This window comes from Lipotes vexillifer, unplaced genomic scaffold (genome assembly GCF_000442215.2).
Source record: "Lipotes vexillifer unplaced genomic scaffold, Lipotes_vexillifer_v1.1 scaffold6, whole genome shotgun sequence".
NCBI classification, from domain to species: Eukaryota; Metazoa; Chordata; class Mammalia; order Artiodactyla; family Lipotidae; genus Lipotes; species Lipotes vexillifer.
The window spans coordinates 2403299-2427987 of NW_006799037.1; the positions used below are offsets into that span (position 1 = coordinate 2403299).

Below are 24689 nucleotides of genomic sequence, written 5' to 3' on the forward strand. Positions count from 1 at the left end.
GGGAGAGGCCACAACAGTGAGAGGCCCGCATACCACAAAAAAAAAAAAATAATACAATACCATTTATAGTTGTGGGGCAAAAAAAGCCTTAGGTGTAAATCTAACAAAATATGTACTGGACCTATGTGCTGGAAGCTATAAATTCTGAAAAGAATATTTAAGTAAAGGGAGAGACATACTGTCCTCATTGATTGGAATATTCATATGGTAAAGATGTAGATTCTCCCCCAAATTGTATAATTTTAATGAAATTCCTTTCAAAATCTGAGAAGATTTTTCAAGCTCATTCTGAAAAGAATAGCTAGAATAGCTAAGAGAATTTTGGAAAAAGAATAAAGTAGGAGAAATCAGTCTACTTGATCTCAAGATTTATTATATAGCTATAGTAATCAAGACTGTATGGTATTGGAGGAATAGACAAATAGATCAGTGGAACATAATAGAAAACCCAGAACTAGATCCATATAAACATGCCCAGCTGATTTTTTTAGAATTGCACAGTGCAATTCAATTCAGCAAGGATGGTCTTTTAAACAAATGATGTTAAAACCATTGGGAATTCATATATACAAAAATGAAACTTACTTAAACCTCACAGCTTGTAAAAAAATTAACTCAAAATGGATCATAGACTTAAAAAAAATGTAAAGTTACAAACTTTTAGAAATAAAACACAGGAAAAAATCCTCTAGAAAAAGGGTTAAGCAGTGAATTCTTAGACTTGATACCAAAAAGTGCAATCCACAAAGGGGAAAAATTGACAAGTTGTATCTCAACAAAATTTTAAAACATTTGTTCTTTGAAAGCCCATGTGATGAAGGTAAGAGAAGCTACAGACTGGGAAAACATATTTGGAAACCCCGTATCTGACAAAGGACTAGTATCTAGAATACATAAAGACGTCTCAAAACACAGTAGTAAAAAATGATAACAGTCCATTTAGACAGTTGGCAAAAGACATAAACAACATTTCATGTAAGAGGATATGCAGATATCAAATAAATACAGGAACAGATGTTCAACATCACTAGGGAAAGGCAAATTCAAACCATAATGAAGATAAGACTACCAACAGAATGGCTAAAATAAAAAATAATGGCAGCACAAAAAGCTGACAAGAGTGTGGAGGAAATGGATCACTCATATGTTTTTGGTGGGAATGTGAAAAGTTACAGGCAGTTTCTCATAAAACTAAACATGAAATTATCATAACCTCCAGCAATTGTACTCTTGGTTATTTATCCCAGAGAAACGAAAACTTATCAAATATTCATGTCTTTATTTTTAATATTCTATAACTGGAATCAGCTCAGATGTCCTTCAACAAGTAAATGGTTTAACACACTGTGGTACAAACAAACCACAGAACACTACTTAACAATAAAAAGGGACAAACTACTGATACACACAGAAACTTGAATGAATCTCCAGGGAATTATGCTGAGTGACAAAAACCAATCTCAAAAGGTTACATATGGTTCCATTTATATAACATTCTTGATAAAACAAAATTTTAGAACTGGGAGATGGATTAATTATTGCCAGAGCTTGTAGATTAGTTGGCACCAGGGGAAGGATGGGTAGGTGGTTACTATAAAAGGACAACATGAGGGATCCTTGTGGTGTAGGAACTGTTCAGTCTCTTGACTATGGTGGTGGATATATAAGCCTATACAGGTAATAAAATTGTAAAGAACTTACTACACACACATAGACAGACAAATGAGTACACTGAAACTGAGAAAATTGGTATAAGATTGGTGGGTTATATCAATGTCAGTATCCTGATTGTGATATTATACTATAGTTTTGCAAAATGTTATCAAATGGAGGAATGGCAAAATGTACAGGAGGCTCTGTATTATTTCTTATAGTTGTATGTGAATCTTCAGTTATCACAACAATTGCAATTAAAAGTAGATGGCTTAAGTAAAAGTAGAGTTCTTTTCCTAGTTTAAAAGAGAAAACTATATATTCTGGGAAAGATAGTTGACTCTGTAAGGAAGACATGTAACTGTATTTCAATAGCACAGAATTGCTAAGTATGTCGAAATCAGAAAATAGGTATTAGTAGTGGTTCTAATTTATCTTCAGTAGTTCAGTCTGAAAAATAAAGTATTATATTTTAGCAACCATTTCTTCATTCAAGCTGAAGTAGATGTTGAATGATGGAGAAAGAATTTTATATATAAGTTAAGAGTAAAAATAAGTGAGAGGATTTATGTACCATTCCTTGGTTCTATCTTTTGATTGCACTGTACCTAGATTTTCTGTATTTCTTACTCAGAGAGCTAGGGATGTAAGAATTCTCTATGTTCTATTCTGAACACTGGAGATCAGGGTCTAAAAAACTCTGCACAATTACACTTTGTATAATATATAAGGAGGTGTAAGCTCTAGAAAATAAAACTATTATCTTCACTCTGGAATGATGAAAAACAATCACAGTCAACCCAAAGCTAGTTTGGAAAGATGACACAAGAATAACATACTCACGAGGCCAGCTCATGGTAAGCAGTATAGTTTTTTTGTGTGTATTAATAATGGCATAATGTTTATTATATTTTCCATTTTTATGATCCATAACTTATTTTTTGTTATCTAAAATATAGTTTGGCATGATTTTTAGTTGTCTTGTACATCACATTAAGTGAAGACAAATGTATATAACCACATTAGCCCATGATTTACATAATTGTTGAATGAATAGGTGAATTGAAGCTAATTTTTATGACTGAATAATTTTATTTATAATTATTCTGGGGTCAACTTTATAAAAAATGAATAAGAAGCTAAAGAAAATTATTAATATAGCTTTAACTGGTTTCTAAATCTAAAGGAAAATGGTGGCTACCTCAATCTCCATATCCTCCCAAAACCATAGGCTAGAAGGAACACAAATGAAACCCAACTAACCCATACTTTCTGGATTGCTAGGAGACAATAACATGAACTTCAGATTACCTGAAAGTAGCAAAATTATCAAGTGCCAGTGGAGCTTCCACTACTGCTGCAAGTCTGTATATGTGGAGAGTATGAAGTGGGATGCTTTAGAGACTATGAAACAGAAGAGAGGGGACTGGAAGACTTAAACAAAATGAAGACAGAATCACCCTCAAAAAGAGAAAGTACAACAGTATGTGCCAAAATAGTGAACACAGACTGGGACTTGGTAGTTTATAGTACCAGCTACCAGGAAGGAGTTTTAGAGTGTGTAGGATTAGGAAGTGGCAGCCTTGGAGGAATTTTGCTTCTAGAGAAGGAGATAAACAGAGAAGGGGTGATGCCACTGAGTCCTAGCAGTGAGGAGAAAACAAGAAGAAAAAGAAAACTAAAGGATTCTGCAAAATGAAAGAAGACACCAACCTCTTTTCCCCCATTACCCATTCAAGAAATTACACTTCACTAAGTTGACAGAAGGTACTCACAAACTAAAGAATGCTGTCCACAAAGTGAGTAAGGGAAAAGTCAAACTTACACAGCACCACTGTTGGAAGAAAACAGAAAATATGTATTAAATCATTTCAGCTGATGAAAATCTATACACATACAACCTCAAAACCTTAGAAAAATAACCACAAAGTAGCATACTGTAACACAGTACTCTGGACTAAGTTAAGTATTCTCAAGCAAGCAGAACACAACTTGGTATCCAAAAATTTAAGGAGAGAAATGGATTAAAGAAAAAAACCAAGCAAACAAGAAATGCAATGCAAGCTGATCAAACTCAGGAAGGAAATTTAAAAAAAGACAAGACTATGTTAGAAATGAAGAATTAATTATAAAATGCTCAAGAGAAAATAGAATGGAATGAAAATCTAAGGAAGAACATAGAATGAAAATGAGATAAAGAAGTAAAAATTAGGATCTCAGAGCAAATGATGGAAAGGAAAGGCTGGCAAAGGAGGTCCAACACAATTGGAATCTGTGAAGAATAAAAATAACTCAGTAGAACAAAACTTATAAACTATAATCCAGGAACACTTTCTGGAAATAGGGGAAATTTAAATCTACCTTTTGAAGGACCCACCACTGTACCTAGAAAAATGGACCTGGAATGATCAACTGAGACATATTTTAGTAAACTACTAAACCTGAAAGACAAATGGGGCTGGCATCATACTTTTGAAGAGCAACATGCAAATCATGGCAATAGAATGGCAATTTCAAGAAAATCAAGAAAAAGTACAGGCCAAGGATTTGCTATCCAGCCAAGTTCTTCTTCAATTATTATGGCAATAGAAAATCAACTTTTGAATATTGAAGAACTCATTGACCATTGTATCCATAAGCCTTCTTGAGGAGTTTGTTGCCGGATGATCTCCATCCACCCAAGAGACCACTGGGGAAGCTTCAGAAAAAGGACCGTGAGCATTTAATATACTAAATTGTAGAATTAAGGACTAAATAAAACAAGGGTGGGGACATGGAAAAAAGAAAGTATGAGATGTTACATGTTAAACAACGTACAGAGAATACCATTCTTAAAAAAGGAAGAGAGTGAGAAGGGAAAGTAGAATGAGATCATAGACTTAAATAGGTGGGAGACCAAGGCTACCATTTAAAATCGGCCGACCAGACACTAAAAGCTTAAGTAAGGAAAAGGAAGGATTAGGGGCACTAACAAAAGTACATATAAATGCACTAGAAAAAAATTACTAACCTTCCTAAATACCAAAAGAAAATGTAAAATATAGCAAAAACACCATGTAGAAAAAGAAACACAGTAAATATTACTTAATAGAGTAATTAAAATATACAATAGTGACTGAGATGAAACAAAACATCAGTCATATTAAATATGGATGGGCTTAAATTGCCTATTAAAGGCAAAAGATTTTCAAGTTGGCTTATAAAACAAACATTATATTAAAATTTGGTTTAAACAAGAATCCAATAGTGGATGCTAAACTAAAGTGGAAAGTTCTTTAAAGCATAGTATTTTTGTATGGTCTCCATAGAGACCAAGTGTCTCCTTACAAATTGCTTATTAGCCACAAGAGGAAAAAAATAATAACCACATAGTGAAAAAACTGGGCAACACCTTGACCAGGTGATTGAAGTTAATATCACCAGTAAGGATGTTAGGGACATCTTGCCCTTTGACTGTGATACCCTTAGAAGAACACATCATTACTTACTTACTTACATTAGTCTAGTAAGGAATGCATAACCTGAATCTAAGGAACATCAGACAAACCCAAATTGTAGAACATTTTTATAAAATAACTGGCCTCTTCAAAATTGTTAATGTTATGAAAGAAAGGCTTTGAAACTGTACCCGACAAAATGAATCTGAAGAGGCAGACAGCCAAATGCAGTCTGTTTTCCTGGATTTGATTCTGTACTGGATGGGGAGAAGTACTGTAAAGGACATTATTAGGATAATTGACAGAATTGGAATATGAACTGACAAAAGTACTTTACCAATAGTAAATTTTTCTGAGTTTGATAACTCTTCTGTTTATGTAAGAGTATGTTTTTTCTTAAAAAGTCACATTGAAGTATTAAGAGGAAAAACATGTATGAACCTACCCTCAACTGGTTCGGAAAAACACGTAATGTGCGTGTGTGTGGGAGAATGATAAAGCAAGGTAGCAAAATGTTAAAAGTTGGTGTGTCTAAGTAAAACGTTTAGGGGAATTTTCTTTAAACTTTTCTCCGGGTTTAAAAGAAGAAGAAGAAAAAAAAAAGATAGCTCTGGCTGTGAACTATAAGCCAGAGATCAATACGTACATATAGCCTAGTTTAGTAAAGTAGAATTTGAGTTACATAATGTTCTCACTCTCCCTTTACCCTCGCCCCTGCTTTTTTAAGATATTGAGTGTTTTAACAGTTCAGTAATCCATTTGGAAAGCGCAGCTGATTTGGTTATCAGTCTGTGTTAAGCTATAGATATGATTGCTCTTAAAGCTTTTACCTCTCATGTTTTTAAAGAATTTGCCTTTTTCGTACTTAAAAATATGGGGAAAAAAATCCAAAAAAATCGTTTTCTAAATGTGTCCTTTCCTATGACCTCCTGTAAAACACTTATGTGGAGAAAAGCCAGCTACTTGGTCCCCCTCCCCACCCCATTGGTTCTTCTTGTGTTCTGAGGACCAAATAGGAGATGGATGAAGTTAGAAGCATTTTGTATATTTTTTCATATTTTTTATCTTATTCCAAAATAAGCTATACCAAGCAATATGTGGGTAGTAGTTTTTATATGCTTTGCTAGCTGTTTTACAACTAAGTCCACTTTGCTAGATCAAGCTCCCTTATCTTTTGAGAAACAACTTGTTCTATATCAAAAATTTTTGGAAGATACTTTGTCTTAATGATTCCACTTCTTCTTCTTTATATATAATCAATATTGTCAGTAGTTCTACTTAGACCATGTCTGAGGAAGAGAGATGACATCAAATGAAATTGTGCAATCCAATCCTGTATGTTGTATCAACCAAAATTTTTTAATTGTGAAAAATCAATGATGAAAATTACAATAAAAATTTTATGCCTACTGATTCTTCAACAATATTCATACTGGTTTCTTACTTCTGTCTTAAAGCTGTATGGAGAAAAGAGGAACACATGGTTCCACTAGGTGAACAATCCAGCATGTCTCATACATTTTCACATGGAGCAGTAGCTGACAAGCAGTGAGAAGGTTGCACAGTGGTTTTCAGTCTTTATAATTAGTGCAGTGGTAGCTTACTGACTGACCCTAAATGTAGGGGTTAAGGATAATTATTAGATTTTTTAATGTACAAATAGTGTAAATTCTTCAGAGTGCTGGGTTATTAACTGTGCAGTTTAAAATTGTCTCCTTTTACAAGAAGGATGCAGTGACACATGCAACTGCTTTTCTGAGAAGTGTGGAATTACTTTTTAATCTAAAGACTGAGGATTTCTATTAGATTATTTAACCAAAAATCACAACATAAAGTCTATGAAAATTAGGTAGAGATGACTAACTGATGTGCAACACTAGGAAACGTAGAGCTCATACAGAATGAAATAAAGTAATTTTTTGCTCAGTGTTTATAATGATAACATCATTTTGCTGTTGATACTTTTTTCCCCCTTTTTAAATTTTGAATTCCTAATTTTCTTGCTGTTCTACATATAAGTATTTTGGTAATTGCAGTGTTTTTATATTCAGGGCTTTGTCATTAACATTATAATACTTTACAATAATTATAAAACAATTTTTTTTTCTAACTAGGAGGAAGCATTGCATGCATTTATTCAGCCAGAGATCCTGGATGGCCCAAATCAATATTTTTGTGAACGTTGTAAGAAGAAGTGTGATGCAAGAAAGGTATAGATGCCATTTAGAAATTAATACTTAATTTATCTGAGATAATATTCAATATTCAATAGATTCCCCCCCACACTTTTTTTTTTTTAGGGTCTTCGGTTTTTGCATTTCCCTTATCTGCTGACCTTACAACTGAAAAGGTTTGATTTTGATTATACAACCATGCACAGGATTAAATTGAATGATCGGATGACATTTCCCGAGGAACTAGACATGAGTACATTTATTGATGTTGAAGATGAGGTGAATACTTATAAATTATACTTCAGATATTCTTCTTTGATCAGAGTAACGTGATATTCTTTGAAATGACAAAAAGGATATTAAATTCTGGAATTATTTCTTTAATTTGTGTGGTAATCTTATGTTTCATAACTTTCTTAGTTACTGAAACATACCAGTCTAGAGATGGGCTGCACTTGTGTTTCTGGCACATGATAAACACAGAACAGATATATTGAATGAACGAGCAAACTGGGTAGTATGGTCTTAATTTCTTGTTTTGTCTTAGTGTCTTTTTCAAGCATTAAGGTTTCTGGGTTATTCTCCCTTAAGGTTTACTAGCTCTTAAATTGGCTAGGTTAGAAAGCTAGGTAATAAAGGTATTTCTCTGTGTTTCTTTTTTAATTAGTTTTTTTTTAATTAAAACTTTTAAAATAAAAAATTTTAAACTATTTAAATATAGTTTGAGAATGGAACTTTGAGGACACACATAAAGCTCATTAATTTCTTCCACTCATTGACCTCCCCCAATTCTCTGGTTCCTCTATCCTTATCCAGTAAAAGATTCATAATATCCCACTCTGTTCTCTTGGAGACTCTTCTGATTTAATTATTGGGAATATTTACAATCACTTAACATAGTTGTTTCAGAGTGATAAATCTTTCTTATTCTCAAAACTGCCATGAAGTATTTTTTTCTGATTGGAATTCATCACGATAGTTAAAAATACCTTTTCCCAGAGGCTTAAAAATAATTTTAAACATTCTCAAGTTTTATTTATGCTCTTAAGTACTAAGTGGCAAATGTTTTCTGAGACTCACTTCCCTTGTCTGTAAAGTAAGGATGATAATTGCTTTTCATAGCTTTCATAAGATGAGATTGCCTTAGATAAAGTAAATGTTCATTGAATGGTACCTGTGACCAGGTAACATTCTCTGAACGGTTTAATTTGAAATAATATCTCAAACACCTGTGCTTAAGCTAGGAAGTCTGTCCAAAGTATACCAAACTTTCAAGGGAGATTCCTACTCAGAGATGAGTATTAGATGGGTTTTCTGTATATTCCTAATGTATTTCTTATAAAGGGAAGTCTTTTCCAAGGGAAGAAAACTGAGATACAAAGTTTGACCAGAACTTTTAGGAAGTTTTAGGTCCATTTCTTGGAAGAAGAGAAGATGTTCTGGCTTAGTTAAAAGGAGTTTCAGGGATGATCTCTTTGGACTTTGTGTAGAATTCTCAAGTTGGTTTTCACCTCCATTTTTCCTTGAACCAAACTTTCTTGAGGGATGAAGACTATATGTTAGGTGCAGTTCTTACAACAAAATTCTTGGCAAGAAGTTGGTACTTACTACACAGTGCTTGGTTAATTCAAGAACTTATAGGCAATGCCTTAAACATATCAAATGTCTACATCTTAGAGAAGAATTTTCAAACTCTGTATCTAAAATACTAAAGGAGGGGCTTCCCTGGTGGCGCAGTGGTTAAGAATCTGCCTGCCAATGCAGGGGACACAGGTTCAAGCCCTGATCCGGGAAGATTGATCCCACATGCCATGGAGCAACTAAGCCTGTGTGCCATTACTACTGAGCCCACGTGCCACAACTACTGAAGCCCGCATGCCTAGAGCCCATGCTCTGCAACAAGAGAGAAGCCTGCGCACCTCAACGAAAAGTAGCCCCCGCTCGCCACAACTAGAGAAAGCCTGCGCGCAGCAGTGAAGACCCAACACAGCCAAAAATAAATAAATAAGTTTTTAAAATAAAATAAAATATTAAAGGAAAAGGGAGGAAAGAGTTGTTTGAGGATTTCTAGGAAGAATTCTTTAAATTGTCTGAAAGAGATTTAAAAATCATAAAAGCATGGAAAAGTATTATATACTGTTGTTACATTTCCACCTCCTTTAACTGGAGTATAAAGTTCTTGAGGATAGAAACAGTGTCTTGTTTTTCTTTCTAATTGTCTGTAATACCTAGCATAGTGATAAACTGAACTGACCTTTTTGTTCAAGAAAGGAGATGGTATTCTTTTGGGATTTGAGAACAGAAGCTCATTTTGGAGCGTAAGTTCTCTGCTTTTATGGTTTTGATGAAAGAAATGGTAATTTTATATTGTTACTTTGCAGCTGTAAACATAAGTGGGGTTTAATAGAATTCTGAAACACTAATTTGTTGTATTAGAATTTTAAGGTTGTTAATAGAAATGATTTTAAAATACACTTTGTTTAATTTTATTTAAGGTCTCACTTTTTAAGGGAAAATAAATTTGCTTAAAGTAGAATAAGTATTTTTATTAACAATAGCATCATAAATTATGTGGAAAAGCAGCATATAGATTGAAAAGTTTATATTTTCCCTTTATTTAGCTTATAATTGTAAGATAATTATGTTTTATTAAGAAATCTCCTCAGACTGAAAGTTGCACTGACAGTGGGGCAGAAAATGAAGGCAGTTGTCACAGTGATCAAATGAGCAACGATTTCTCCAATGATGATGGTGTTGATGAAGGGATCTGCCTTGAAAGCAATAGTGGAACTGAAAAGATTCCAAAACCTGGGCTTGAAAAGGTACTTTTTGTAATTTGTGGTTTTTAGTTGAAAGAGAGAGTAAGGTAATCTCTGAGCTGCTTTATAATTCTCTTTAAAAGAAATTTAGTTGCTCTTATTTTTATGCATATATGTGGTCATAATTAAACTTTAGAAAAAAACTACTTACAGGTGGGAGCATTAATTTCTGAGAGGCTGAACTATACCGCTGAAGCAAGCTGAGTGGTGGTGTGGAAAGGGTGCTAGTAGTGAAGAAACCACTTCATTTTGCCTTTAAAATAGCAGCAAGCCTCTAAATCTTATATCAGAGTTTTCTCATATAGCAAAATGAAGGCATTAGACTAGATCCGTTAATTTAAAAAATTCTGGCTATGGGACCTTTTCTGAAACAATAAGAGAACTAATCTTCTTTAGGTAGGGGACCCCTCAGTTTTCCTCCCCTCCCCTATGACAGCCCTTAAGGGACTTCAAAAAATGATACAATTCCATGGATTATCATTTGAAAACTACAAGACTGGATAATATCTAGGATAGAATTTTTTTGTTACTAGGTCAGTGATTTTTAAGATTTTATCAAACCATTTCTTTCACATTTGTATAATTTGCTTTATTGAGGGGAGAATTACAGATCAGATGTCTTGAGCATGGTGTGAATAACGAATCATCAGTGTGAAGACTGATCACTAGCTCAAGTCTTACAGAGTCGTATTAAATATAGGGGTTTTTTAAGGCAGTATTTAAGAATGGAGTTTCACTTGCATAAATCTGTTTTTAGATTAAGACCGTTATTCTCACCACCATTACCACTACCCTTTACCTTTTAAAATTATCTGTTTCTTTCAGGGCAGACAGATGAGGTGTGAATTGCTGTGATGAATAATGAATGTAGTGGATACATTATAACTTAGTGTAAAGAACATTGCATTCAAACAAGGGTTGGAAAACTGTGGCTCAAGAGCTAAATCCAACCCCCAACCTGTTTTTCTACATAGACAATTATGTCTATCTTTTTTTTTTGTTTTCCTTATCTTATTCCACTGGATAGGATTTCCCATACAGTGTTGAATAGGAGTGGTGAGAGAGGACGCTCTTGCCTTATTCCCAATCTCAGGAGGAAAGTATTGAGTCTCTCGCCATTAAGTATGATATTGGGTCTAGATTTTTTATAGATGTTCTTTATCAATTTGAGGAGGTTCCTCTCTTCTAGTTTGTTGAGAGTCTTTATCATGAATGGGTTTAGATTTTGTCAAATGTTGTTTCTGGGTTCAGTTGGTAAGATCATGTAACTTTTCTTCTTTAGCCTGGTTTACAAAGATTGATTTTCTAATGTTGAACCAGCTTTGCATACCTGAGAGATATCAAATCAATAGATCACTGTATCACAGATATTACATAAATAAATTAGAAGATGTTCAAAATAATTATATATCTTAGCTCTTTTATAAAGGAAGTGGAATCTTATTTGAATTTTTTAAACTGTTATTTGGGATTTATTGATTTTGATGTGCATATCAGAACGGTCTCATGTTTAACACCTTCTAAAATTTCAGACTGTTATTTTCTTTTTACATAAATATCTAAATTGTATTTCAGTTATGCATTGTTCTAGAGGTTATAGCATAATTAAAATGTGAAGGAATATACTGAATGAAACTTGTGGTATATAAAAATTATGTGGTGAATTACCATTTTAATGATCTTAGAGAAAAGTTGACTTGCCATAAATACAGAGGACAACTAACATGTTAGTTCCCTGTGTTTTAGTAGAGAATAGGAAATATACAAATTAGGGTTTTGTGTTTTTCCTCTGTGCTGAGTTACTTTTATTCTTTTCTTTAGAATTCTTTGATCTATGAGCTCTTCTCGGTTATGGTTCATTCAGGGAGTGCTGCTGGTGGTCATTACTATGCTTGTATAAAGTCATTCAGTGATGAGCAGTGGTACAGCTTCAATGATCAACATGTCAGCAGGGTAAGGAGGGATTTTTTAAGATTATTATTCTGAAAGACAGGAGTAGGGATGTTTCTCATCAACAAAAGGGTTTATTAAAAATGAGAGACTCAGTCTGTCTGTTGAAGCATACCAAATCATTAAGACATACCAGATGTCATTGTTTTGTTTCTGTTTTCAGTAAATTTCCTTTGTTTCTTTATTTTGTTTTATTTTGGGCTTGCTGAGTGTTTGCAGAGCTAGACTCCCAGTTTTCTTCTTGCCCTGAGCCTTCACATGGGCTGTCTATTTAAGAGCACTAGAAAAGATTGGCCATTAGTAGCCACTGATTATGATTACATTTTGTGAACTGTTATCTGTGTGGTCCATTTAACTCTGAGGTTAAAACTTGGGTTACATGTTGACGTAAGGGTAATGGTGTTATAGATCTTACCAAAAAAAGTAAGTAATGTAACAACTTTTTAGATAACACAAGAGGACATTAAGAAAACACATGGTGGATCTTCAGGAAGCAGAGGCTATTACTCCAGTGCTTTTGCAAGGTAAATAACTTCCTAAGTTTTTCTGTTTATAAATTAGAATTAATTACAGCTTTTCAACATTTTTTTATCACTAAAAAGGTTTAACCCAAGGGTCAACAAACTATAACCTATGGGCCAAATTCAGCCTGCCTTCAGTTTTTAGAAATAAAGTTTTATTGGGACACCATCATACTCATTTGTTTAAATATTGTATGTTGATCTTTTCCCACACAACAGCAGAGTTAAGTAATTTTAGCACACACAGAATAGCTCACAAAGCCTATGGCTTTTACTGTCTGGCCCTTTTCCAGAAAAAATTTGCTGACTCCTGACTTACCTATAGTACTCATTCTAGGACAAAGGTTTTTTGAAGATTTTACTACGTTACCAAGAAAAGATACGGGATTTTCTCTTAAATATGTCAGTAAAAGCAAAGTAGTCTCCTTTTTTTTCAAGAATGTTTAAATCTGAACCTGTACAAGAACAGCTACGTGATTTTCTAATTGTCTGAAACAACAAAAAAAACTACTATTTAAAATAAATATTTGATGCTAGAAAATGGAATCTTTATAATCTACTTTTTGTCCCTATTAATCTTTTTTATATTTTACTAGCTCCACAAATGCATATATGCTGATATATAGACTGAAGGACCCAGCAAGAAATGCAAGTATGTTGACATATAGTTACTTGATTTTAGTCTGTGTTATAAACCAGTTTTTTTGCAAGTTTTATAAACCCAGATAACTACTTTTAAATGATAGGACAATTAAATTTTTTTATGTGTGGAAGAATTAATTATAAAGACTGTTAGGAGATAATACCACCTGGTAAAAGCACTTGGAAAAAAGTTGAACTATTTTTTAATACACTAAGAGACAAAACTTACTCTGCATTGCGTACGTTGGATATTTATTTGCAGTAAGATTGTATTATATGTAGTTTGGTGCAGTGATGATAGTCTCCAGATCTGTGTAGCAGCCATAACTCACCATCTGCATGTCCCAGAACAAGTTATTTAACTTTTCTAAGTCTTACTTTCCACACATGTAAAATGGGAATAATTATAGTATTTTATAGGATTATTATAAAAAATTAAATGAGATAAAATTTTAAGCATTTAATATCATACTAGAGTTAAACATCTTTGCTTATTTGCTTAAAAAGCAAGTAAAGTTTTATGAGTCGAGTATGCATCCTTTATTAGATTTTAATTTTATTAGAAATCCTAAAAATAATCCTGTATACAAAGCATGTGGATTTGCCTTTCTTTTTTCCTTTCGTAACTGCTACTTTAAAAAATTACAGTTCCTGTGTTTTCTTGGTAACTCTGATCGTGACAGAGACAGTATTTGCACATAGGTGTATAAAGCGTGTGTGTGTGTGTGTACATATGATATATACACAGGTGATGTGTTTGCTCATATTCTTTTCACAATTAATATAATCATTGTCTTTGATTTCAATATATTTCCTTTGTTTAGAAACTACTATACTATGAGTAAATCTATTTTAAGCAGTCTAATGTTTTTGTTTACATTTTCGTAAACTCTCATCAGATTGTGAATTCAGTTGGTGCAAGGCTTAGGATTTATTTATCTTTTCACCAATGATATAATACAGGGTCTGTCATATAGAGGCTGTTCAATAATTTACTGTGTAATTATAGGAAAGAAAAAAGGAAATTATAATAAGTCATTTCAGAACAGAGATTTCAGAGTAGAAGTATTCATTCTTTCTTTACACATAATGAAACTATACCCTAAAGAGTAATTTGTCCAAGGTCATAGCTACCTGGAGGCAGAGCCAGGTTTATAGTTTGTGTATCCTCTGTGACACCCAGCATTACAGGTATTTCATGTAGTACAGTAACTCAGCTTTCTTTTATCCGCTCCCCACAACTCTAGTTTTGTGATGAAGCACCAAGGGGCACTGTGTGTATGATATGGAATATTTTTTTAATTGGAGCTCATTTCTGTAAACAGTGGATTTTTACCTTCCACAGAGGCATGATTTTTTTAAAATATAAATTGTTCTCCCTGTTTAATACCTAACAGTCATTGGCTTTATTAAACAGTGTTACAGTCTCATACTGTCACTTCGAATACTTTGAGTTACATATGAAGTTCTTTGATTAGAAGGCAGCTAAAAGACTACTTTCCGAACAAAGGAAAGAGAATCATATTAGTGAATAATAATAAACAAATAAATACCATTTGTAGTAGTAGAGCATCAACAGTATTTATTACATTTCCTTATATCCCAGGTAATAACTCTGTGTGGTAAGGTGCTGTTAATAAGCTGAAGAAACCAAGGTCTGGAGAAGTAAACTTGCCCAGGGTTACACAATTTGATGGTGATAGCACTATTTGAAATCAGAAGTGCTTTTATTTTCAAGTTTAAGGGAGGCTTTTTCATTCTAAAAATCTTAATTTACATACCAGAGTTGTCTGGAGCCAAGAGGTATACAGATAAAGATATGGCTTTTTTGAGACCTAACCATGTGTCATTATGAGCTACCTCTTCACCCTTGTCTGGAAGAAGCTCATGTTCCAAGTTGAAAGATTGATGTAATTGAGATATATTTTGATAACAGCTATAGTAGAAGTGTATACTCTGGGAACATAGTAGAACAAAATTAAATAAAGGAGGCTCAATCTCAGTGGCACTGTTTTACCCTGTTTTTACTATTAATAGAATTTCTAGAAGTAGATGAATATCCAGAACATATTAAAAATTTGGTGCAGAGAGAGAGAGAATTGGAAGAACAAGAAAAGAGGCAACGAGAAATTGAGCGCAATACATGCAAGGTTAGATTTCCTAATTTTACTTTTAATTAAAAAGTGCTATTGAACTTTGCTTAACTGCAATTCTCCTCACTGACTCATTGGGTTGATTCTGTAGATAGTTATGCCATCATGATCATTAAACAGTATAACCAACTATATTACTGAGGTAAAGTGATTTCATTTTATGCATAAAAAACCAGTAACATGGGCTTCCCTGGTGGCACAGTGGTTGGGGGTCTGCCTACCAATGCAGGGGATGTGGGTTCGATCCCTGGTCCGGGAAGATCCCACATGCCACGGAGCAGCTGGACCCGTGCACCATGGCTGTTGCGCCTGTGCTCTGGAGCCAGTGAGCCACAACTGCTGAGCCCATGTGCCGCAGCTGCTGGGACCCGCGTGCCTAGGGCCCGAGCTCTGCAGCGGGAGAGGCCACCGCAGTGAGAAGCCTGCATGCAGCAGCGAAGACCCAATGCAGCCAAAAATAAATAAATTTATTTTTTAAAAAAACAACAAAAACCCAGTAACGTAGTGATAATGCTCAGTGCTGCTGAGGTTACAGTGAGATGAACATTGTAACATTCTGATACAAGTATAAATTGATAAAACCTTTCTTCCTAGAATTTGAGTAGGATTTATCAAGAGCCTTAAGCAAATTCATATTCTTTTATATAATTCTCTTAAGAAAATATTACCTAATGAGATAATGACAGATGTGGTAAAAATTTTGACCACAAGGACATTCTCCACAGTATTTTCCAAATTAGGGAAAAATTGGAAACAACTTGAATATATATCAGTAGGAGAGTGATTACATAAATTGTGATACATGCTTATAAAGAAACATACAGTTGTTAAAATTAATGATTTTGAATTTTTTTATAACATGAGACAGTATCAATTATTAAGTGAGATAAATAGACAGGGAGAATGATCCCAATTATGTTTTTTTTAATTATAATATTTTTGACTATTAGGAAAAAATACTATCTACAAAAGAAGTAAGTTGGATTTATGACCTGTTGAGTTAATGATGATATTTTACATTTTCTAGATAAAATTATTCTGTTTGCATCCTGTGAAACAAGTGATGATGGAAAATAAATTGGAGGTTCATAAGGATAAGACATTAAAGGAAGCAGTAGAAATGGCTTATAAGGTATGTTTAATTGCACTGTTGGCATTTAATTATTGATATTTTACATAACAGTATTAACATTTTCCCAAGTTTTTATTATAGTCAGTAGTAATATAAGCACTTGCAGTATCTTTGATAGCCCACTTAAATCCTATGTCTCTTAAAGAGTATAGTTTACACCTCTTCTCTGGAATGTGGTCCATTGCTTTTGAGAACTTTCTCACTCCGAAAGCCAGTTAAAGCTTTCTAAAACTCAGAAATAGAATTAGAAACAAAAATATTTATTTATTATCTATGTTCATTTAGCAGATATTTATTGAGTATCTACTATGTGATGCATTAGAGAACTTGAGTGAACAAGACCACATGAGGTGTTAGAGGTATCAGAGTGAGCAAAACAGGCTCACTGCCTTCTTGGAGTTTACAATCCCACTGGGGAAAAAAACAGACAAAAAGTATTTAAACACCACAGTTTGCAAATATCTTATTAGATGCCATAAAGTAATTCAGTAGTATATTAAGGTTATTTAATCTGAGACTTAAACCATGAGGAGACAGCTGTGCAAGAAGTTGGGAAGAGCACTTTAAGTAGAGGTAACAGCATGTGTAAAAACTGAGGTGAGGAAGTACATGATTAAGAAACTGAAAAAAGGTGCATTGTGATTAGATCATCTTGAATGAGAATAGAGGCACATAAAATGAAATTAAAGGCTGTGTAAGAATAGAAGTTTGCATTTTATTCTAAGAATAATGGAAATTTATAAGTGGGTTTTGAAAGGCAAATAGAAAAAGAAGCATTCTTTAACCAGATTATTCTAAATGTCATCTGTTATACTTGACAAAATTTTTTGCCCTTTCCATGTAAACATTAACATCATTTGACTAAAGTTAAACAGTCATTACCTAGAGAAAAAATTGCATACTACATCATTTCATTTATAATTATATGTAGAACCAATGAAGGAAGTAAAAATAATTCACAGGATAGCTGGCATTGTTTCTCAAAGTGTGATCCAGCACAACCTGCACCAGAATCACATTCCTATTAAAAAACAAATTCCTGCAAATGAATCTGAACTTATGTTTTGGCACCTGGGATTATGCATTTTAAATAGGTACTTCAAGTGGTTTTTAGACACACAGTTTGAGAACTTGTATTGTGTACCTGGTCTTTCATAGCACTTTATCAGTACTGAAAATTTACATTTGTGTGACTATTTTAATTCATTAATGTCTCTCACTAAACCGTAAGCACTTAACAAGGGTGAAGAGTGTTCTGGTTTTGTTCACAGTTGCATTTCCACTACTTTTGCCTGGTAAACAGGAGAGTCAGAATTGGATGGGTATGTGAATGAATAAATGAATGAACAAATAATAAAATGGATGAATGGCTCTGGGTTCACCTGATTAAAGTAAAAATCCGTTAAACATAATGGTGGACTGCAAGCAAAACAACAGTGAAACCAAATTAAACTAAAATGGAGAAAATGTCTTTAAACAGTTTTACACAGTAAGGTCAATCAGTGATAGCACTAAGGGTAGTTTATATTCCATCAGTTTTTAATGTAGGAAGAAAAAAATCTTGTCTTAAAAAATAGAAAGTTTAATTTCACAAATGTAAAGAGTGAAATAGAAAAGAGAAATAAATCGATCTTATATAAGAAAAATAAAGCTCCATTTGTGGGAAGTGAGGGATGGAGGAGTAGAGGGCAATGGGGACATACCAAGGCTTACAGTAACACTTTCTTTAAAGTTGTAATCACAAACCTCAGATGAGTATTGAATACTTCTAAGCAATCCTACTATGTTTCTCCAGGAGGTTCAGCTCCCACTTAAAGTGATGTTGCATCCAGGGTATGCCATCTACTAGTGACATGTACTAGAGGGAAAATTTTTGACAGAAATTCCTGTGCCCAATTTGTTGGTGTTCCGGAGGCTAAGATTGAAGGGGATGGTTCAGAGAGGAGTCGGGTAGCACTTGGGAGACAGAAGCTATGACCTTTGTGGTGGCTCTACAAGGCATGCTATCCTCCTGTGCTTAGGGAGATCGTTACTAGATACATTAATTACCAGTTTTTCTCCAAATTGTATTAAGATAACAAAAGATGCATGTTCTAGTTGGTTGTTTTCCCCTCATGTTTCCAGCTGAGTGGTTATAAAGCAATAGCTTACAGTACATTAATTTTGAGTACATCTAAAGTTTAGAATGTTAACTTTTGTACAAACAAAAAAGTCTTTAAAATATGTTAGTGCATAGGTCGTATAATTTGAGGGATAATGAACTATGGTTATTTTAAAATACCCTTTAAGTCGTGCCTTTGAGCTTTGATGCAAATCATAAATATATGGATTTTATTGTTTGTTAGGACCTATTGTTAGTACAGTTACACATCAGACTAAAATATTAATACTATATATTTCTTTTTCTTTTTCCTCGGGTGTTATATTCTTTTAGATGATGGATTTAGAAGAGGTGATACCTATGGATTGCTGTCGTCTTGTTAAATATGATGAGTTTCATGATTATCTTGAACGATCATATGAAGGAGAAGAAGATACGCCAATGGGACTTTTACTGGGTGGAGTCAAGTCAACATACATGTTTGATCTGCTGTTGGAGACAAGAAGACCCGATCAGGTTTTCCAGTCTTACAAACCCGGAGGTAAGGAATTTCATGGTATTCTGAGTTGTAAAGGACTTAAAAGTTTCATAAGAAAGTTTTTTGTTTGTAGAAATTATTTTTAATTTTTTTTACATGTTCTTAAAATGTAGAATAATTCTGATAGGTTGGGAAGTAGTCAGCAACAAACCTGGAATTAAGTTCTAGATTACTTTCCAAAAAGCTATACACAAAATTTAAGAAACAAACAACAAAACTTCTGGCTTATAGTCTTCAGTGGGATTTTTTTTTCTTCTCCAGTAGTAAATTGTCCTCCCTCCCTACCTCTGCGCCTGCCCCAGCCTCTACCTCTACCTCTCTCTTTTTATAGAGAAGACCCTGGTATATTCCCATAAAGTCTCAGAAGTAGAGTCTCTTTTTCAGGGTCTCCTTGAAGACCTTATTATTATGGTTATGGTTTCATAACTCAAATTCTGTTCTTCTGTGGATCTTATACACCTCCTTTTTATGAAGGCTCTTCTTTCCAAAGTAGATTAAGTGTGGTATTCTTTCAAGAGCTCCTTTAGTCAGACTCCACTCTCTCTGTAAAGAGTCCCTTTGGGGCTTCCCTGGTGGCGCAGTGGTTGAGAATCTGCCTGCCAATGCAGGGGACACAGGTTCGAGCCCTGGTCTGGGAAGATCCCACATGCCATGGAGCAACTGGGCCCGTGAGCCATAATTACTGAGCCTGCGCATCTGGAGCCTGTGCTCCGCAACAACAGAGGCCGCGATAGTGAGAGGCCTGCGCACCGCGATGAAGAGTGACCCCCACTTGCCACAACTAGAGAAAGCCCATGCACAGAAACGAAGACCCAACACAGCCATAAATAAATAAATAAATAAATACATTGTGTATTATTAAAAAAAAAAAAAAGAGAGATTAGGACACAGATTGAGAGAGAGACACTAGGGATGCAAAAAAAAAAAAAAAAGAGTCCCTTTGGAGCATTTTCTTGCAGATTTTTTGGTTTTTTGGTTTTTTGCCTGCGTTGGGTCTTCATTGCTACGCGCGGGCTTTCTCTAGTTGCGGCAAGTAGGGGCTACTTGTCATTGCGTTGTGTGGGCTTCTCATGGCAGTGGCTTCCCTTGTTGCAGAGCACAGGCTCTAGGTATGTGAGCTTCAGTAGTTGTGGCATGCGGGCTCAGTAGTCGTGGCTTGTGGGCTCTAGAGCGCAGGCTCAGTTGTGGCGCACAGGCTCAGTTGCTCTGCGGCATGTGGGATCTTCCTGGACCAGGGATCGAACCCATGTCCCCTGCAGTGGCAGGTGGATTCTTAACCTCTGTGCCACCAGGGAAGTCCCTGCAGATTACTTTTGAACTAGACTGTAAAAATTACGATAAAAATATAACATGGGTCAGCAAAAAACCCACTTTTTAAAAAGAGAATTCTAAATGTCATTGTGGATTGTAAACCTTGTAAAGTAATCTCCTTTATTCATTAATAGTCAAGACTTTAGCAGAATATTTATTCAGATTTAGATTAGTAACATTTTGGGGAAAATGGAGTATTGACATATACTACATATAAGAGATTAAAACAGTTAAGCTGGAGAATAACTATCTACTAAATCCGGTGTTTGAAGATCATTTATTTTTCTGGTGACTAACAGTTAAGTTATATAATAATCTCCTGAAAATAGGAGAGGAGAGGGTGGCTTTAAATTGTAACATGGGGACTTCCCTGGTGGCACAGTGGTTAAGAATCTGCCTGCCAGTGCAGGGGACACAGGTTTGATCCCTGGTGCAGGAAGATCCCACATGCCATGGAGCAACTAAGCCCATGTGCCACAACTACTGAGCCTGTGCTCTAGAGCCCACAAGCCACAAGTACTGAGCCCGCATGCTGCATCTACTGAAGCCTGCACGCCTAGAGCCCATACTCCGCAACAAGAGAAGCCACTGCAATGAGAAGCCCACGCACAGCAACAAAGAGTAGCCCCCGCTCACCACAATGCAGCAAAATAAATAAATAAATAAACTAAATAAATAAATAAATAAAATAAACTAACTAACTAAATAAATAAATAAATTGTAACATGAAGAATTTAAGTCAGAAAACAAACATGTAATCCAAAAGGGTTTCTGCTGAAATTTCCATAGGATATAGAGAATATTATTTTGAGGAGAAGTCGTCTTTGATTATGAACAAGGTCTTGAATTGTTTAATGAAGGTTGTCAAACGCAAGTAGGGCTGCTATGTCCCCTTTAGTATTTGTTGTGCATTCTCTAGTTATTTACGTTTATTTAGTGTTGTGGTTTTGGTCTGTATTTTGGAACTTTGGGTACGTATTTTTAATATGCTTGATAAATTTGACAGTGGTGTTAATGTTTTATAAGGAAACAAAGCACTTATTTTTAAAAGTCACATTTTGACTTTTGTCATTTTTTTAAAGAGATCTATAAGAACTTTTTTATTAGCTTCATTTTTTCTTTCTTTCTATATGTTTGTAATGTGATAAATTGTGAAAGTTTTAACGTGTATAACATATACATCTACCATCTTGATAATTAGAAAAATATTTTCTTTGCCATCTGTTAGAAACACATTTAGAATGCATTGCTCATGTGAAATACCTTTTAAAAAATAACCTCCAATTGGGTTTTTATGTTTTTCCAATGGGACAGAAGTGATGGTGAAGGTTCATGTTGTTGATCTAAAGGCAGAATCTGTAGCTGCTCCTATCACTGTTCGAGCTTACTTAAATCAAACAGTTACAGAGTTCAAACAGCTTATTTCAAAGGTAAGTTTTAAAATTGGTCAATGAATATTTTTAAGTACCTGCTGTGTACAAAGCACTATGTGATAGTTACAAGATGTAGGAACCAATATTTACCTCAAGGAGCCAGTATTTATAGCTAGGAGACAACTGTGGTTAGGAGAGAATGATGCTGCATATGGAAGAAACAGATTGGCCTAAGCGTGGAGGTAAGGAGTGTGAAGCAAGTGCACATAGCAATGATATGTGTGGTTGGCTGGATCATTGTAAAGTATGTGCCTGGAAAACAAGTTCACTTTATCTCATGGAGGGTTTTTAAATGTAAACTCAAAAGTTTGGGCCCTGTTTAACGTAAACAGTAGGAAGTAGGTTGGTTGGTTGGTTGTTTCTCTAAGTACAGCAGTGGTATGATGAGAGCTCTGCTATAGCGTGGTAATTCTGGCAACACTAGACTAGTGTTCCCAGTGGACTGAGGGAGGACTCAGGAACATAGATGAGGAAGTTGTTGAAATAATTCAGGTGAAGGCGTTATGGCCAGAAATGAGAGAAGTGGTGATTGTAAGAATGAATGTATAAATAGAATTGTCAGCACTTGTGATTGGTAAACATTAGAGCAAGGCAGGAGCACAGAAGACCTGAGGAGTTTCACTCTTGGGTAACCAGAAAGACAGTGATAGATGAATAGAAGTAGAAGAGAAAGGTGATGAATCAAATATTAGCCACATTATGTGAGTTAGTGGTAAATAGCATAGGCTCATTCAGAATTTTTGAACTGGAAAAATATGATGACGAAACATTCAGATTTCCTTAGACAAAAAAACTGTTCCACTCCAGAGAAATGGTTATTATCCTTTCAGGGGTCTTGTACGCTATAGAACATTGAGCACACAAACATAGGCAAAATTAACCCCAGGTTAAGATTCCTTTGGTGTGGTAGAAATTGTTCAGAAATCGCAAGTCAAGGAACTTCCAGTTTTCATTCATGCATTTTATGGTAGTATTGTCTTTTAACTCATCTGGGGTTTTTTAATGCCTATTTTAACAGGGTTGTTGTGAACATGAACAAAACAAATAAATGCTCTTTTTGTGGGAAAAAAAATTGTAAAGTATTATATAGAAGTTAGTTTTTAATTATTTTTATATTTGAAAAAAATGACTTCCAACAATTTGCTAAAGTAATAATTGGAGGAAACAAATCATACTGTGAAGTCATAGTTTATGATTAAATTACTCATAAAAAGACAGCATTAGTGTAACTGCTCTGTATTACATTTTAATCTAGAATATGAGCACTGAGGTAGTACAAAAGAAACACATGCATTTCCTTCCCTGAAGAAGCTGATAATTTTGTTGGGGAAAAATGTGTCTATTCAAGACAGAAAACAGGATGCCAAGAAATATAGTGTTTAAAGTATAACGAGGATGCCTGAGAATTAGTTATCATTAGCTGTAAAACAAATCATGTTTTATAAAATGTAAATTATTTTTATCTGCTCATTTCATGAGAAATTTATAAAATAACACCAAAAATTTAGGACATGGAATTTTAGAAAACTTTAAAATTTACCTACTAATTTAATCTCATTTTACAACAGAAGAAAATTGATTTAGTAAAAGTATTAACAACTATTTACAGAATACAGAAGAACTCATCCAAAGTCAAGAAGTTAAACAGGTGTTGGTTTGACATCAGTTCTCAAAGTCAGTTACTCAGTTTCTTTGGAATCAAATCACCTCATTTACTTCATGACTTTGGGAGAAATAGAACTTTTAGTGAAAAATTGTTACTTTTAAAATAGTTTCAGAGCATACATTTGTAAATGATACACTGTTTTCCTAATTTACATCATAATTAATGGATGGGACTAATAATTTTTCCCATAGATTCTTTAAAAATTCGTAAACCTCTACTAAGATTATTTTTCTCTTAATTTTCTTTCTGCTATTTTTAAGAAGAACTCAGCAGTGTCTCATTTTCCCATATTTCCAAGTCAAGCAGAATTATTCTTGAAAGAGCACTTTTTAATTAAATTATTTTCATTATAGGCCATCTATTTACCTGCTGAAACAATGAGAATAGTGCTGGAACGCTGCTACAATGATTTGCGTCTTCTCACTGTGCCCAGTAAAACGCTGAAAGCTGAAGGGTTTTTTAGAAGTAACAAGGTATGTCTTATTTTTTCATGACTATTTTCTATGCTGCCATTCACCATCTGTCTGAAATTTACTTTTTGGGTTCTCACATCCTCCCAGTAATTACCCTCCTTTATAGTCAGGTCACATCTTACTTCTCTGTCTTCTCAGTCAGTCTTGCTGGCTCTCCTCTTTGCCTTGTTCATGCACCGCCCCTCCTGGAGTGTTTCCCCCTCTTCCTACATTTTGTTTCAAGCCCAAGATTAGTCCTCCTTCTTTGGTGGAGCCTTCATGACTAGTTCTGGTCACAGTGATTATGTTCTCTGAATTTTGTTCATTCTTGAGCTTCTCCCATAAAGCAGTACTTCATGGTGAAAGTCTGAAGCATGCCTAATGTGGAGAAAGTTATTATCTTGGATTCACCGCACATTATTCCCTTTTCCTACTCATTTATCTCTGTAAGAAAAGAGAAAGTCCATGTTGATATCTTTGTTTTATCTCTTGATATCATTATGTGTTCCATCATTTATCATTTTTCCTATGTTTTTATTCCTAATGCCTTTGGTTTACTCTGGATAAATTGTATAGATTTTCCTCATTTGCTGTCTGTTTTATTTATCACCATTTCCAGTCTCATTCTTCTTAGGGAAGTTGGTCTTTTATCATATTTAGCCTCTTTTTTTTTTTTTTTTTTTTTTTTTTTTTTTTTTTTTTTTTTT

The 24689-nt window shown here is 34.3% G+C and overlaps 1 protein-coding gene across 2 annotated transcripts in view; it reads left to right on the forward strand.

Moving 5' to 3' along the window:
- USP47 (ubiquitin specific peptidase 47) overlaps positions 1 to 24689 on the forward strand; it is a 121461-nt gene that overhangs the window by 81540 nt on the left and 15232 nt on the right. For both annotated transcript variants that reach the window (XM_007471407.1, XM_007471406.1), the window contains 11 exons: positions 7205 to 7300; positions 7391 to 7543; positions 9919 to 10086; positions 11905 to 12036; positions 12481 to 12557; positions 13151 to 13206; positions 15234 to 15346; positions 16377 to 16481; positions 18916 to 19123; positions 21746 to 21861; positions 23884 to 24003. In XM_007471407.1, the coding sequence (XP_007471469.1) occupies positions 7205 to 7300; positions 7391 to 7543; positions 9919 to 10086; positions 11905 to 12036; positions 12481 to 12557; positions 13151 to 13206; positions 15234 to 15346; positions 16377 to 16481; positions 18916 to 19123; positions 21746 to 21861; positions 23884 to 24003 (1344 nt within the window). The remainder of the gene's footprint in view (positions 1 to 7204; positions 7301 to 7390; positions 7544 to 9918; positions 10087 to 11904; positions 12037 to 12480; positions 12558 to 13150; positions 13207 to 15233; positions 15347 to 16376; positions 16482 to 18915; positions 19124 to 21745; positions 21862 to 23883; positions 24004 to 24689) is intronic.